This window comes from Suricata suricatta, chromosome 17, assembly GCF_006229205.1.
Source record: "Suricata suricatta isolate VVHF042 chromosome 17, meerkat_22Aug2017_6uvM2_HiC, whole genome shotgun sequence".
In the NCBI taxonomy this organism is placed as follows: Eukaryota; Metazoa; Chordata; class Mammalia; order Carnivora; family Herpestidae; genus Suricata; species Suricata suricatta.
This window is the reverse complement of record NC_043716.1, coordinates 16149993-16165844: the sequence shown is the minus strand read 5'-3', so window position 1 is coordinate 16165844 and position 15852 is coordinate 16149993. Positions and strand designations below refer to the sequence as shown.

General features: G+C 34.0%; 1 protein-coding gene and 1 pseudogene across 3 annotated transcripts in view; one reads left to right on the top strand and one right to left on the bottom strand.

Moving 5' to 3' along the window:
- Positions 1 to 15852, top strand: part of TAOK1 (TAO kinase 1) — a 140072-nt gene that overhangs the window by 106433 nt on the left and 17787 nt on the right. For 2 of the 3 annotated variants that reach the window (XM_029927225.1, XM_029927226.1), the window contains 6 exons: positions 815 to 908; positions 3202 to 3283; positions 6972 to 7139; positions 8461 to 8664; positions 10992 to 11126; positions 13359 to 13595. In XM_029927225.1, the coding sequence (XP_029783085.1) occupies positions 815 to 908; positions 3202 to 3283; positions 6972 to 7139; positions 8461 to 8664; positions 10992 to 11126; positions 13359 to 13595 (920 nt within the window). The remainder of the gene's footprint in view (positions 1 to 814; positions 909 to 3201; positions 3284 to 6971; positions 7140 to 8460; positions 8665 to 10991; positions 11127 to 13358; positions 13596 to 15852) is intronic. The other variant, XM_029927227.1, reaches the window with a different exon arrangement.
- LOC115283083 lies at positions 3068 to 3165 on the bottom strand (annotated as a pseudogene).

Here is a 15852-nt window from a genome sequence, read left to right as displayed (position 1 = left end):
GATATTCCTGCCAAAGATGTATAACTCAAATCTAATCATAGGACAAACTCAAATTGAGGAACATTCAAGAGTCTTGTATACTTCAAAATTGTCAAGGCTGTGACTTGAGCTATTACCTTAAGAGACTAGAAAAATAGTACCTGGCTCAGTCAGTAGAGCATGCGAGTTTAGATCTCAGGGTCACCAATTCAAGCCCCATGTTGAGTGTGGAACCTACTTAATTAAAAACAAAAGAGTAAATTCAACCCAAAATAAGCAGAAGAAAGAGAATGTAAAAAATCAAAGCAAGAATCAATTAAATAAAATCCCTAGCCAGATCAGGAAAAAAAGACACAAATTACCATCAAGAATTACTACACATTTTACAGGTATTAAAAGGATTATAGGAAGATATTATGAACAATTTTATGTTAATTTAACAATTTAGATAAGATGCACCCTTTCCTTGATGGAAATGATCAAAGCTTGCTTTTGCTACAGAGGACGTTATTGGAACTTTGACTGAAATTTGCATGGGGGTTGAGGATTAGAGGATTGTTCTATATCAGTATTAATGGCCTGATTTAATTGTGGTGCTTTACTGGAATGTTCTTATTTATAGGAAATATACACTGAAGTATTTAAGGATGATAGGGCATTAAGCCAGCTACTTAGTGTAAATTGACTCACTTGAAAAGATTCTTTGACCTCTACTTGGAATTCTTTTGCTATGTTTGAGACTATTTCCAAAAAAATATTTTTCAACAGTATCTGCAAGCATGCCTCTATATAACAGACTCCTGTCAAACTCAGGAAAGTTTTCTTTGTTTTACAGCGGAAAGGAAGCCTCCTTTATTTAATATGAATGCAATGAGTGCCTTATATCACATAGCCCAAAATGAATCCCCTACACTACAGTCTAATGAATGGTGAGTATTGTTTGGACATATATTATTTAACATTGTATACATTAAATATTTTTAAAATAATGTTATCAATGATTTTATTTCAGTTAGGTAAAGTGTATTACTTGAAGAGATACTAAATTGGTTTGTTTTACCCTTATATCATGTTTATCCTCTATTTATGTCTGCTTTTTATAACGTGTAACTTAGTTCAGAAATAAAAGATAGATGAGGCCACATAGAAGCAAGAAGTATTGCTTTTTACAAAAATTTGAATTTTATTTTTTTCTTTGAACTTTAGGAACACATATAACCCTGATTATATAATAAATAGCTTAATTTAAACAGTATTTTATAACTAAAATATATAGATTGCCACAACCTATAGTGATACTTTATTGGAGAATGGTTTATAATTTATGAAGTTTAAAACATAGGTAAAACAATTTATCAAAATTATCAGATAGTTCATAACTTTGGGATTTTTCTAATTGTTACTATGATATTTATATTCAGAATGCTGTTATTTCCATCTTCTAGTGCTTCCTTGATTTGATAAAATTAAGCTCATTCATGTAAAGTTGTTTATGGAGAACAGATTGACAGTTTTAGAAAACTAGAATTTTTAACATTGATAGAAAATTTTAGTGTATGTATGTAGGTATATTCAAGTTTGTCTAGCATTTGAAAACTTCCAAGGGGATATCTTTGGAATGCTAGATACTTTTAAAATGACAAGTAGTTACATAAATTAGTGGAACTTTTTTTTAAGATTATATGTTTAAGGCAGATTCATAGATCATTGTTACCTGTTTAGAGATATGTAGAAGGAATCTTCTGGCACACAGTTTTCCATTATGGTATATATTAGTAATAAATGTATTGAACACAGACTATCTTTACACTCTTTGATACTTAGAATTTCAAAAAAGAATTCTTGCCTTCAAGGAATTTAAAATCTTATGTGAATATGGAAGACAAACATTGATGAAGTAACTATTACTTACTACCTTCCTCATTGAACTCTCATCAGTAACATTAATAATAATACATTGCAGGCTTCTAAAGTGCCTGGGTGGCTCAGTCAGTTATTTGTCCAACTCTTAATTTCAGCTCACATCATGATCTTATGGTTCATGAGCTTCCTCAATCCCCGTGATATTAGCATGGAGCCTGCTTGGGATTCTCTCTCCCTCTCTGTCCCTCCCCAGCTCACTCATTCATTCATTCATTCTCTCTCTCTCTCTCTCTCTCTCTCTCTCTCTCTCTCTCAAAGTAAACAATAAACATTTTTTAAAAATACATTGCAGACTTCTGATGTTTTAAAAAATATCTTAATTGATTTCCTGGGCTTAATGGAAATTTATGCATTTGTTTAGGAATACTAAATACTTAGGTGTAAAACTGCTCCCTCCAAAACAAATAGATTGATGTTCTAAAATTGCTACAGAGAAGATGATCCAAGGGGCAAACAAGAAAGAGAGACGGCTTAGAAAAAAGGAAAAAAAGCTTGAAAGTAATGTTACCTTAAATTTGATTGCAAAGAAGAAAGATTGGCTTCCCTAATTTTGCCTCAGTGTAGGACAAGTTATGATACTTAAATATGTGGGAGTAGTATTTTTTAAAAGTGTTATTTAAATTACAGTGAACATACCCTGAAATATTAGTTTCAGGTGTACAATATAGTGATTCAACATTTCAGACATCACCTTTTGCTCATCATAACAAGTACACATCCTTAATCCTTATCACCTGTTTAACCCATTCCCCCCCCCCTTTTGTCAACCATGAGTTTGTTCTTTGTAGTTGAGTCCATTTTTTGGTTTGTGCCTCTTTCTCCCCCCCACCTCCTTCCCTCTCCGCACCCCTTTGCTTATTTGTTTTGTTTCTTAACTTGTAGGAACAGGATTTTTAAATAATCTGTGTAAATTTGTCCTTGGAAAATGGTAGATTCATTGATTGCTTAGGTAGCTTTTCATAGACTTACATAAAATATACAATATATTTTATCTGCTTTACCATTCCTTTTCTATCCCCCCTCCCACCAATAGACACATGCCTTGATTTGTTGATGTGTTGTTTTCTTTAATTAAGTTTTAATTTAAATTCCAAATAACATAGTGTAAAATTCGTTCCAGGTGTAGAATTTAAGAATCCAACACTTACATACAACCCTGTTGCTCAGAAATATGGACCACTTCATGAATGTGTATGTCATCTTTGCACAGGGGCCATGCTGATCTTCTCTGTATCGTTTGTGGATGTGTTTTTAAAAGGAAATAGCAATATGTTCACTTGATACTTTCCTTTACAATAGGTCTGATTATTTTCGCAACTTTGTAGATTCTTGCCTCCAGAAAATCCCTCAAGATCGCCCTACATCAGAGGAACTTTTAAAGGTCAGTTTTATTTGTTTTCTACCCTTAAGAAATTAAAATAATTTTTAAAGAAAGGTGTTTTATATTCTTTTTTTATTTTTGTCGATATTAAATATGCTCTACTAATTTTTACTAAAATCCTCATTTTATATATTCTTCTCTTTTGGAATTTTTCTTAGATGCAAAGTTTATTCATTTGTTTTTTTTTAAATTAGCTAACTGCAGTACATGTCTGAATAGAATATATAGTTACATATTCCAGATAGTACCAATTGGCCATTTATAAGTGCAAGAATGTATTCATGAGTTATAACTCCATATGTTAATTTATGTGGAACAGTGTCATATTTCAAAGTTAGTAAAACATAGTTTAACTTTGGATTTAACTTAAAAAAATTTTTTTAATGTTTATTTTTTAGAAACAGGGACAGAGTGTGAGTGGAGGAGGGGCAGAGAAAGGGAAACACAGAATCTGAAGCAGGCTCCAGGCTCCGAGCTGTCAGCACAGAGCCAGTGCAGGGCTCAGACCCATGAACCTTGAGATCATAATCTGAGTAGAAGTTGGATGCTTAACTGACTGAGCCACCCAGACGCCCTGATTTAATTTTTATGTCTACCATACTTTATGTATTCGTCTGTCCTATATTAAAATAATATGAAAGAAAAAGAAATGATGTCTAATATATCTGTATAATTATTAGGGAAGAAAAGAAATTTCAAAAGAAACTTGAAAATGCACATCATATTTCTGTTTCCTTTTTAGAAATATATTTTTCTGACTTGGCAATGAAAATATTCTAAGAATCATGTAAATTCTATTCAGTTTTCAGTGGGTTGGTTACTTAATTTAAATACATGATTAGTATATGCTTTTTGTTCTCAAAAATTGATTATTTCATTTGGAGGTTGACCATCTTATTAATAGCAATAATAACATTTTTGAACTTAATGTAGTTCCTAAAACATCTAGGTAAAGCAGTAGTAAGTAGGATTTGACTCTGTCTTCTTATGCCCCTAAGGAGTATTGTTGATTTTTCACTATAAGATTTAAATAGACTATTTTTACAGGAATGTTTTAAATTTCAGAGAGGTATAATTTATTTTCGCTAAAACACATCAAACATACAAAGAAATTGACATTTGGTTGTATTATTTAGAACCACAGTATGTAGAAGAACAATATAGTTTTAGTAATGCTTGTGGGATTCGAGGCAGTAAGCTCACTCCTATCTCAGAAATGAAAGCCTGAATAAATAGGTATTCATAATAGTAACAAAAGGCTTAGTATAACTAGAAATTATGTTGGTGATAAATAAGCAATATTTATATGTAGAAAACTATCATACTTAGAAATTTAAGATGTATTATTTTTGGATAAGACTGAATATTGTAAATCATGATATCTTAGCCTTTCTAAGCTAAGGCTCATGAAAAAGAATCTGACTGCCTTCTTACACTTGACTAATATAGGCAAAGAAATGTTTTGGTGATAACCCAACATGGTGATTAGATCCCATCTGCATATAGTATTCATTTTGCCAGTTCATAGCATGTATTAGCACAGCTTTATTGAAAATGATAGGAATTATCTATCTGGTACTTCTTTCCCTTTGGCCTAATTATATCTCTGTTGCAGTTCATCATAAAAAGAGGTAATAGAAAAAATTTTATTGTATGAAGCTGTCTCAGTATTAAAAATTGGAAGTGAGTTGAAATTACAGTACTTATGACAGTGAAAGTAGAATAAAATATGTAATTAAAATTCCTGAGAGAAGCTTTTTCCTCTCCCGGGAATGGTGTCCGTAGGCATTCGGAATGGTCCGACATTTGCCGTACCATCATCAGCTGCCCTAAATACAACATAGCTTCTAACAAAACTAGGCTGTCCCAAACCTGTAGTAATAGAATCATTCACCTTTATAAAAAGAAGGTTGGGAAAGCACTAAAATCCCCATGTGCCCAGGCCAACTTCCAGGAGTTTGTGCTTTGACACTTACAGTTCTTATGAGGTTATCTAAAACGAAAAATACAGGGGCGCCTGGGTGGTTCAGTCAGTTAAGCCTCCGACTTCGGCTCAGGTCAGATCTCATGTTTGTGGGTTCAAGACCTGCATCAGGCTCTGTGCTGACAGCTAGCTCAGAGCCTGGAGCCTGCTTCCGGTTCTGTCTCCCCTTCTCTCTCTGCCCCTCCCCCTCTCATGCTCTGTCTCTCTCTGCATCAAAAATAAATAAAATATCTAAAAATTTTTAAAAATAAAAAAGTAAAATGAAAAATACATCAGCAGGGCCTGTGGTGTGCTCTGTGTGTTTGGGATAGGATCAAGTGTGCTTTCCTGTTGAGGAGCAGAAAATTGTTAAAGTGTTGAAGGCATAAGCACAGAATCAGAAAGCTAAATAAATAGAAGTTTTTTGAGTAAAAAAAATCAAAAGGCAAAAGAAAAATTTCTTTAAAGAAATGCTTTTGAACAAAGGTAAAAAGGATTACAAGAATTCAAGGACATTTCATGGGGCGCCTGGGTGGCTCAGTCGGTTAAGCCTCCGGCTTCGGCTCAGGTCAGATCTCACGTTCGTGGGTTCGAGCCCCGCATCAGGCTCTGTGCTAACAGCTAGCTCAGAGCCTGGAGCCTGCTTCTGGTTCTGTGTCTCCTTCTCTCTCTGCCCCTCCCCCTCTCATGCTCTGTCTCTCTCTGTATTAAAAATAAATAAAATATTAAACAATATATTAAAAAAAAAAAGAATTCAAGGACATTTCATAGAATTCAAGGCAGAAACTGTCTTTCTGCAGTCTGTATGCTAACTATGTATCTATAAATCAAAATTTATAAATAGAAAATTTCTGGGGGCGCCTGGGTGGCTCAGTCAGTTAAGCATCCGTCTTCAGCTCAGGTCATGATCTCACAGTTCATGGGTTCGAGCCCCGCGTCAGGCTCTGTGCTGACAGCTAGCTCAGAGCCTGGAGCCTGGAGCCTGCTTCAGATTCTGTATCTCTCTCTCTCTCTCTCTCTCTCTCTCTCTCTCTCTCTCTCTGACCCTCCCCTGCTTAAATAAAATTTAAAAACAAAGAAAGAAAATTTCTAAAGAAATATATTAAAATGTAACAGTGATAATTCTAATGAAAGAATTGTTCTTTGTACTTTTCTGTAATTGTTAAGGTTAAGTTTATTAAATTTTAATGGTAAACATCACTATACAATGCCTTTAAATCACCTGCTAGTGTTTTATGGAGTATTGTTTATGCAGCATATAAAGGAACTCATAATATCCAAGTTTATATTACATACTTTACCATAAAAACATTTCTGTTGAAATCTAATACAACCAGAACTGAACATGCCTTTTCTATGAAATCAGCTCTAAAACTATATGAACCTTTATTTAACCTTTATTTAGGGCTCTTATCAGACTTAATTCTTAGTATTTAATTGGATTTTTGATTATTTCACCTCTGCATTTTCATTTAGCAAACAAAGTTATCTTGTTTCCATTAAATGCACCGAGATAGATAAGTATGCATAGAGTATATATATTTATGTAGAAGACAAGTTCATAAATATAAGAAGCCAAAAATGTAATAGATAGCTATAAATTATATGCATTATCTGTTATGATTAACTAGGATAGTAACTACAGTCTGAGAAAGGGATACATTTATACTAATTAAAAAAATAGATATAAGTTTCAACCTGACTTTTACCTTCTATTTTATCCAGCACATGTTTGTTCTTCGGGAGCGCCCTGAAACAGTGTTAATAGATCTCATTCAAAGGACAAAGGATGCAGTACGAGAGCTGGACAATCTGCAGTATCGAAAGATGAAGAAACTCCTTTTCCAGGAGGCACATAATGGACCAGCAGTAGAAGCACAGGAAGAAGAAGAGGTAATAACTTAGAAATGTCTCAGATATTGAGCCCTCTTTATTGGCTTCTTTCCTTATGCAACTTGTCATGCCATGAATGTTTTATATTATTGGTTCCCAGATTGTGTTTTCTTGATATTGGTCCTGTAAGATGCCAGGTGGGAAAAAAGGTTTTGCATTCTTTAAACCCAACCCCTTCATAGCGCACAATGACCTGGTAAAGCTCTGCAAAGTTTTTTATTAAAGAAACCTATTCAACCTTAATCTAATCCCCATCAAATTTTTTAGCTACTGAACCCTCTTTTGCCTTATTTGATTCCATGGGATATGCTTTTGGAAGTATTTGAAATAACAGACTCTAGAAATTGACAGTACTCATTCGGAAGTCTTTAGAATTACAAAGCATTGTGCCGTGTCACCAGGGATACTTGAATCAAACGTTCTGTGTAATTTCATTCCATCTGTGCAGTCTATAGTTACATACTTTTTCTTTTTTATTGATGCTACATAATTAATGAACTATAAAATAGAAGACTTACAGTTTTAATGTTGTTCATTTTGTTTTTTAGTTCATACAGTGATCATTAGAAAATTATTTTGAGCTTTATTAGATATCTGAAATATTTGAGTAAAGTTGTAAAATTAATAAAATTCTAATGTAGTTAAATCTATAATAGCATCTCTTTTAGGGTAGGCATGTAAGAAAAGTCTATACATTTATATCATATGTCTGTGTTAAATTTTGCATATCTCATGGAATTTTGGTGCCCAGATACAATGGCTTGCCTGGTTACTTCAAAAAACATTCTTAGGAATGTGATTAAATGTATAGATAATACATAATTTTTAATCAAAAAGTAGATAATATTAAATTAATTGATGAAAGAAGGATAGGCCAGAGAATATATTCTGAGGAAGGAAAATAAAAGGCTTTTTTAAAAAATAACTAAAAGGGGCTATTTATAAAATTTTTTAAATTGGCACTTATTTTAACCATGGGAATTATTGAGAAATGAGCAAAATCTTCTCCGTACCCCCATGAGATGTATGGTAGGAATAAATTTCAAAACAACAAACAATTTAGAGAAAATGCTACGCTGTGGTAATAACCCATAAATGATGAACTGAATTTTTGACAAGGTTGGGTTTTTTGTTATTTAGTTGTTGGTCATTTTTATTTTATTTGTGTTTCTCAGTTGCTAAACTTCCTGGTCTTGGCAAATACAGGGAATTTCTCACAATAGACCTCTAACTTTCTAAAGGTTGTATGCCAAGCACTGTGATAGGTGATTATATGTAGTAATTCAAAAGAGATAAAGAACCTAATTCTTTTTTCTCTTAGGAACAAGATCATGGTGTTGGCCGGACAGGAACAGTGAATAGTGTTGGAAGTAATCAGTCTATTCCCAGTATGTCCATCAGTGCCAGTAGCCAAAGTAGTAGTGTGAACAGTCTTCCAGATGCCTCAGATGACAAGAGTGAGCTAGATATGATGGAGGGAGACCACACAGTGATGTCTAATAGTTCTGTCATCCATTTAAAACCTGTGAGTATTTGGGCTTCAGTGAGAAAAAAATTCAACTTTGTTAAATAATTTTCTTTATATGGTTAGTTTAATTAGGAGATTGTCTTGGATGTTTCAGAAGTTTGGAACATTTTTAGGTAACTTAATTTAAAGTTGCATTAGGCTTGTTAATTCCCAGTATAATGTCTGCATTGGGAACCTATTGTTTTGAGAATACAAAAAGAGTATTTTAAAAATCTTAGAAGAAAGACCTATATAGAAACACTATGTAATATATAATTTGAAGTTAGTTTCATGAAAAATAAAGTATTTAAAAATAGTAAGTGTACACATGATGAAAATCATAATGGTTGTCTTTGGGGAGTAGGAGAAAGGATTGTAATGGGTAATGATCAAAAGTGACTTGCAATGTTTACATCTTTAAAATAAAATAGAACATAATTACAGATAATTATAAATTTCGGGTTTAGGAAATAACAGGTTTTTTAAAGAAGATGTGGTTTATATACACAACGGAATACTACTTGGCAATGAGAGTGAAGTATTGCCATTTGCAACAATGTGAATGGAACTGGAGGGTATTATGCTAAGTGAAATAAGTCAGAGAAAGACAGATACCATGTTTTCACTCAAATGTGGAATTTGAGAAACTTAGCAGAAGACAGACCATGAGGGAAGGGAAGGAGAAAAAAATAGTTTCAAACGGAGAGGAAGGCAAACCATAAGAGACTCTTAAATACAGAGAACAGACTGAAACTTAAAGGAGGGGGTTTGGGGGAGGGGAAAATGGGTGATGGGCATTGAGAAGGGTACTTGTTGGGATGAGCACTGGGTATTGTTATGTAAGCGATGAATCATGGGAACCTACCCCTGAAACCAGGAGCACACTGTATATACTGTTTGTTAGCTAATGTAGCAATAAATTATATTTAAGAAAAAAATATGATATTTACTACACTATTTTTCACACTTTGAGTGCAAAAGTTTTAATTTTGTTGAAAACATTTGAAAGTCCGGGAACTTGTTTTTAATAACTGATAGGAATACTTCCTTTTTAACTTTACAGCTTACAGTGTTACCTAAAAACTTATTAGGCACAAGAACTGGAAGGTAGAACTAACCCAAGTATTCATTAACAGATGAATACATAAATAAACCATGGTATATACATACAATGGAATATTATTCGGCGATGAAGAATGAAATTCTCATACATGCTACACCAGTAAACCTTGAAATGTTAATACTAAGGGATATTAAGCCATATGCAAAAGGACAAATTTTGCATAATTCCACTTACATTAAATATCTAGAATAAGCAAATTCATAGAGACACAAAATAGATTAGTCGGTACCAGGGATTTGACTGGAAGATAAAATGGAGAGTTTTTATTAATAGATACCATTTCCACCTGAGGTGATGGAAACGTTTTGGAAATGGTGGTAGTTGTGTAACATTGAGAATATAATTACTGCTGCTGAATTGTACATCTAAACTTGGTTAAAATGGCAAATTTTATATATATTTTACTACACTCACAAAAAGTGCTTAGTAATGATTTAGTTGAGTGGTAGTATTATTCAAGGTAAAATCATGTTTAATTTTTGTATCCTTGGGCAATAGAATCAACAGTAAAAAAGATTATTTACACAATTAGTGGTTGCTACTTAATTGACTTCCTCTTCAGTTAATGAACTAAAGTATATATAAGGAAAGACACCAGTTCTTAAAATTTTTACAGTTACTTTTTGATTACTTGACAAATGGCAGAAGTATTATAAAAGTATTTTTAAGGGGCACCTGGGTGGCTCAGTTGGTTGGGGCTCCGACTTCGGGTCAGGTCATTATCTCACGTTCATGGGTTCAGGCCCCGCATCAGGCTCTGTGCTGACAGCTCAGAGCCTGGAGCCTGCTTCTGATTCTGTGTTTCCCTCTCTCTCTGCCCCTCCCCGCTCATGCTCCGTCTCTGTCTCAAAAATAAATATAACATTAAAAAAATTTTTTAAGTATTTTTAAGATATATTATTGTTTTGAAAGCCTTAAGAGTAATTAATTTTTGACTGCTATTTAAAAGTATTAAACCCTTTCCATTTTATATATAATAATTAGGATCTAAATCTAACCTTATATATTTCCTTATGCTAAATCTGTGTGCTGTTTCATACACTTAGGGAATAATGTTTCCTAATTATATTGAAAATAAAATGTCAGCATTCTCAGTTTTTGTTTTTGCTTTTTAAAATTATATCTTTAAGAGAAATTGATCAAGCGGTCTTTAAATTTTCTTGAAAGTTCAAGTGACCTGTATTTGTTCACTTCAAATAGTATTGTCTCTTTCTTTGCTTAGGAGGAAGAAAATTACAGAGAAGAGGGAGATCCTAGAACAAGAGCATCAGATCCACAATCTCCTCCTCAAGTGTCTCGTCATAAATCACACTACCGTAATCGGGAACACTTTGCCACTATACGGACAGCATCACTGGTAATATTTCTTCCCTTGAATTAGAAATAACATTTCTGAGGGCCTGGGTGGCTCAGTAGGTTAAGCATTCAAGTCTTGGTTTTGGCTCAGGTCATAATCTCACAGTTCATGAGATTAAACTCCGCATTGGACTCTGTACTGACAGCAGGGAGCCTGCTTGGGATTCTTCTCTTCCTCTCTCTCTATGTCCCTCCCCTGCTTATGTTTGCATGCTCTCTCTCTCAAATAAACATTTTTAAAAAGAGAAATACATTTTTCATTTTATACTGTGGCGCCTATACTCCAGTATAACTATGTCTTATTTTTTTGTATCTGGAGTTTATTTTGTAAAAAACCCATTCAACATTTCAATGCCTCTTATAAGATTCTATATAGAATACTCTGAGAGATATTAAACTAGTAATGTCTTCAAGCTATACAGAGAAAACTAGTATGTTAGAATATATGAAATGCTTAAGAGGACTAGAAGGTACTAAATAGGAATTCAGATTACTTTTGGTTTGTGGCATAAAGGAAATATTTATAAAAGAAATTGTTTGAGCTTTTAATAATTAGTTGGTTTTAGGCACAGAGAGGAAGAAAAATGTTATTTCCACATAAGAGTGAACAATAAGGAAATACTGAGGCTAACCAAAATAGGGGGAATGTTTGAGAAATGGCAAGTAATTCAATTTGATGTATTCAAAAATGTAGTTCTTTTGAGTTCCCAAATAACAATAAAAAATGCATTATGGGGGTGACTGGCTGGCTCAGTTGGTAGAGCATGCAACTCTTTTCTCAGGGCTCTGAGTTTGAGCCCCATGCTGGGTGTGGAGATTGCCTTTTAAAAAAAGAAAAAAAAGAGTATGGCGGTGCCTGGGTGGCTCAGTTGGTTAAACGTCCCAACTCTTGATGATTTTGGCTCAGGTCATGATATCAAGGCTCGTGAGATGGACCTCCTTATTGGGTTCTGCATGATAGTGTGGAGCCTGCTTGGGATTCTGTCTCTCCATTCTCTGCCCCTTCCCTGTTTGTGCTATCTCTCTCAGAATAAATAAATGAATTTAAAAAAAGGATTATATATCAACAAGGATGTTGTAGTGGGGTGCTTATTACCCTTATTGGTCAGATTAAATAGAACCAAAATATGATAAAAAGGATACTGTGGATAAAAAGAAATTAGATTAAGATATCATAGGAAAAGTAGGCTGTTAGAAAATATGACAGGAAGTAAAAAAGATGTTTCTAAGGAAAAGTTACCTGAGTTATCAACTACGTAAGCAGACTTTATAAATCCCATGCAGTGGCCCAGGAATCTGAATGACATAATGCCATCACCCATACTGGGTGTAGAAATTACTTATAACAAAAGAAAAATTTTTTTAATGATTAATTTTAGCTCAATTTAAAAATCCAATTTCTACATGTTTTTCTTTATAATCAGTACCTTATGTATCCTGTCTAGGAAATATTTGTTTACTCAAGTTAATGACGGTGGCCCCATGTTTGTTTTTGCTTTAGGATTCTGAGTTTTATGTTTAGGTCCAATGATTCTTTTCAGAATAATTTTTGTATATGGAATGATATATGAGCCAAGGTTTATTTCTTTATTTTGTATACAGAGAGCCAGTTGTTTCAGCAGGATTTTTTTTTTAGAGAGTGTGAGCTGGGAAGGGGCAGAGAGAGAGAGAGAATCCTAAGCCAGCTCCATACCCAGCACAGAGCCTGACTTGGGGCTTGATCTCCCAAACTGAACCATGAGATCATGACCTAAGCCAAAATCAAGAGTCTGAAGTTTAACTGACTGAGCCACTCAGGTGCTTGTCAGCAGGATTTGTTAAAAAAAAAAAAAAAAAAAAAAAACCCACTTTCCTCTTTTAATTAATTTGACTTTTTCGTAGAAAATCCAATGAACTATGTATGGCTCTGTTTCTAGATTTTATTCTGTTCCTTTGATTTATTCAGCCTGTCCTTACACTAATACCACTCTGTTTTGGTTGCTAAAGTGTACGTCTTCTAACTTTTTTATCCCCATCAAGATTATTTTGGCTATTACTGATTTTTTACATTCCCATATAAACTTTGAAACCAACTTGTTTATTTCTTTAAACGCCTACTGGAAATTTAATTGAAAACTGCTAACTGGGATCTCTTTTATTAATTGCCTATTTCACAGCAGAGTGGTCTAAAATGCTTTTGAAAGAAATATATTGCTTTATGTTATTCTTTTCTCTCCATGGTTTGTATGTCTAGGTTACAAGGCAAATGCAAGAACATGAGCAGGACTCTGAGCTTAGAGAACAGATGTCTGGCTACAAGAGAATGAGGCGGCAACATCAAAAGCAACTAATGACTCTGGAAAATAAGCTAAAGGCTGAGATGGATGAACATCGCCTCAGATTAGACAAAGATCTTGAAACTCAGCGTAACAATTTTGCTGCAGAGATGGAGAAACTTATCAAAAAACATCAGGCTGCTATGGAAAAAGAGGTAATTGATTCAGTATTATTAATTTGTGATCATCCCAGAATTAAACAGGGTAACATTTTGATGTTAGAGAATCTCTTCCTCAGAACCAAGCAGATCAATTGGGGAAAGGGAGAGACATTTATATAATGTGTATAGTATGAAGTACTGAGTCTGGGAACCAATAGACATGGGATTGTTTTCTGATACTTGATAGATTAATAGTGTCACAGTGGGTAAATCATTCAACCTTTCTGGGTCTCAGCTACTCTGGTTTTCTGAAGAGTTTGATAATTCACCTATCAGAAATGTGGTTCAGGTCTTAAAAAATCATTCTTTATTCTCTTTCCTGTGTATTTTTTGGAAACCTTTCTTAAATTTATATCAGCATTTTTATATCAGACAATAATTAAGAATTAATATATAGAGAGAATGTTAGAGATAATAAATTAAGAGATTCAGTTAAGGTTAAGTCCATATTTTTATTTAGAAATAAATGTCATTCTACTGTACAATAAGAGTGCATTTTTTAGGATTCATGTTTTGTGAAACCTTTTCTTCTAAAGGTTTTTGATGTCCCTTCAGTTTCATTTTATTTTAATAGTCACGTTTGTCAAGTAAAATGTAAGCTTCTCAGTAAATTCACAGAATGTCTTCAGATATGTTTGGCTAGTCCACATTGAGGCTCCTTCAATGCTACTTGTTCATAGCAGTGTCAGAGCCACCCTGTTCATCCTTCCTCTCCCCCAAAAAAGAACCACTATCTCATAATAGTAGAGCATTTAACAAAATTATTTATGATGTAAATAAGTATTTGATTTTGAAATAATTTGGTGAAAAGAAAACTATCCTATTGGGCATTGGGTAGTATTTTCAATAACTTAGGAAGAGGTAGATTCTAACATATTTAGGAAAGCAGTTTATGAAACAGGATGTAGAGTATGATTACAAATTTGTTTTAAAACTATATATGCATAGAAAAAATTAGGACGGCTATGTACCAAAATGTTTATATTTGTTATCCCTTGGAGTGAAAGATTTTCCTTCTTTGTGTTTTTCTGTACTTTGTAAGTGTTCTACACTGATTATGCATTGCATGTATAATCAGAAATAAGGCGTGCTTGACTGGCTCAGTCAGTGGAGCATGCAACTCTTGATCTTAGGGTTGTAGGTTCAAGCCCCATGTTGGGTGTAGAGATTTCTTAATAAAATTAAAAAGTAAATAACAAATAAAAATAAAAAAAATAGTATGATGCATATCTTATATTTAATATTTTTATATTATTATATAATAAAAGGTCAGTTTAATTTGAAGAAGTCAACCAACATAAGAAGTCATGATTGAATTATATTTATAGATAAATGTGTGTTTGTTTTGTTTTATTGGAGAACATACTCGTATTAAATGGGAAAAGGTGTAAACATCCTGACCCTATACAAGATCAATATTTTATTTTGTTTATTTATTTTAGAGAGAGAAAGTGTATGAGCAGGGGAGAGGGGTGGGGATGAGGGGGAGAGAGAGAAAATATCTTATGCAGGCTCCATGCTCAGCACAGAGCCTGCCATGGGGCTCCATTTCACCACCCTAGGATCATGACCTGACCCAAAATCAGAAGTTGGATGCTCAACCAACTGAGCCACCCAGGCGTCCCCAAGATCATCATTTAAAAATTTCTTTTAATGTTTACATATTCTTGAGAGAGAGAGAGAGAGAGAGAGAGAGAGAGAGACAGTGGTGGAAGGGCAGAGAGAGAGAGAGAGAGAGAGAGAGAGACCTAGAATCAGAAGCAGGCTCCGGGCTCAGAGCTGTCAGCACAGAGCCTGATGTCGGGCTTGAGCCCACAAACTGTGAGATCATGACCTGAGCTGAAATAAGACACTCAACCGACTGAGCCACTCGGGCTCCCCTAAGATCCTTATTTTAAAGACAGATTCCATTTTATTGGTTCTCTGAAATTCAGATAAGGATGCTGAGTAGCAGTTACGAAAAATTTGGGGAGGGGTTCCTGAGTGGCTCACTCAGTTAAGTGTCTGACTCTTCAATTTCAGCTCAGGTCATGATCTCTTAGTGAGATTAAGCCCCATGTGGGGCTCTGTGCTGAGCATGGTGCCTGCTTAGGATTTCTCCTCTTTTTCTGCCCCTTCTTCGCTTATGTGCGTACTCGTGCTCACGCTCTCTCTCTCAAATAAACTTTAAAAAGTTACTTTGTTGGTTTTTCTCATTTTGGTAATACTTATGCTGATTTTCTACACTTGATCTTAGCCAAAAGGCCAAAAA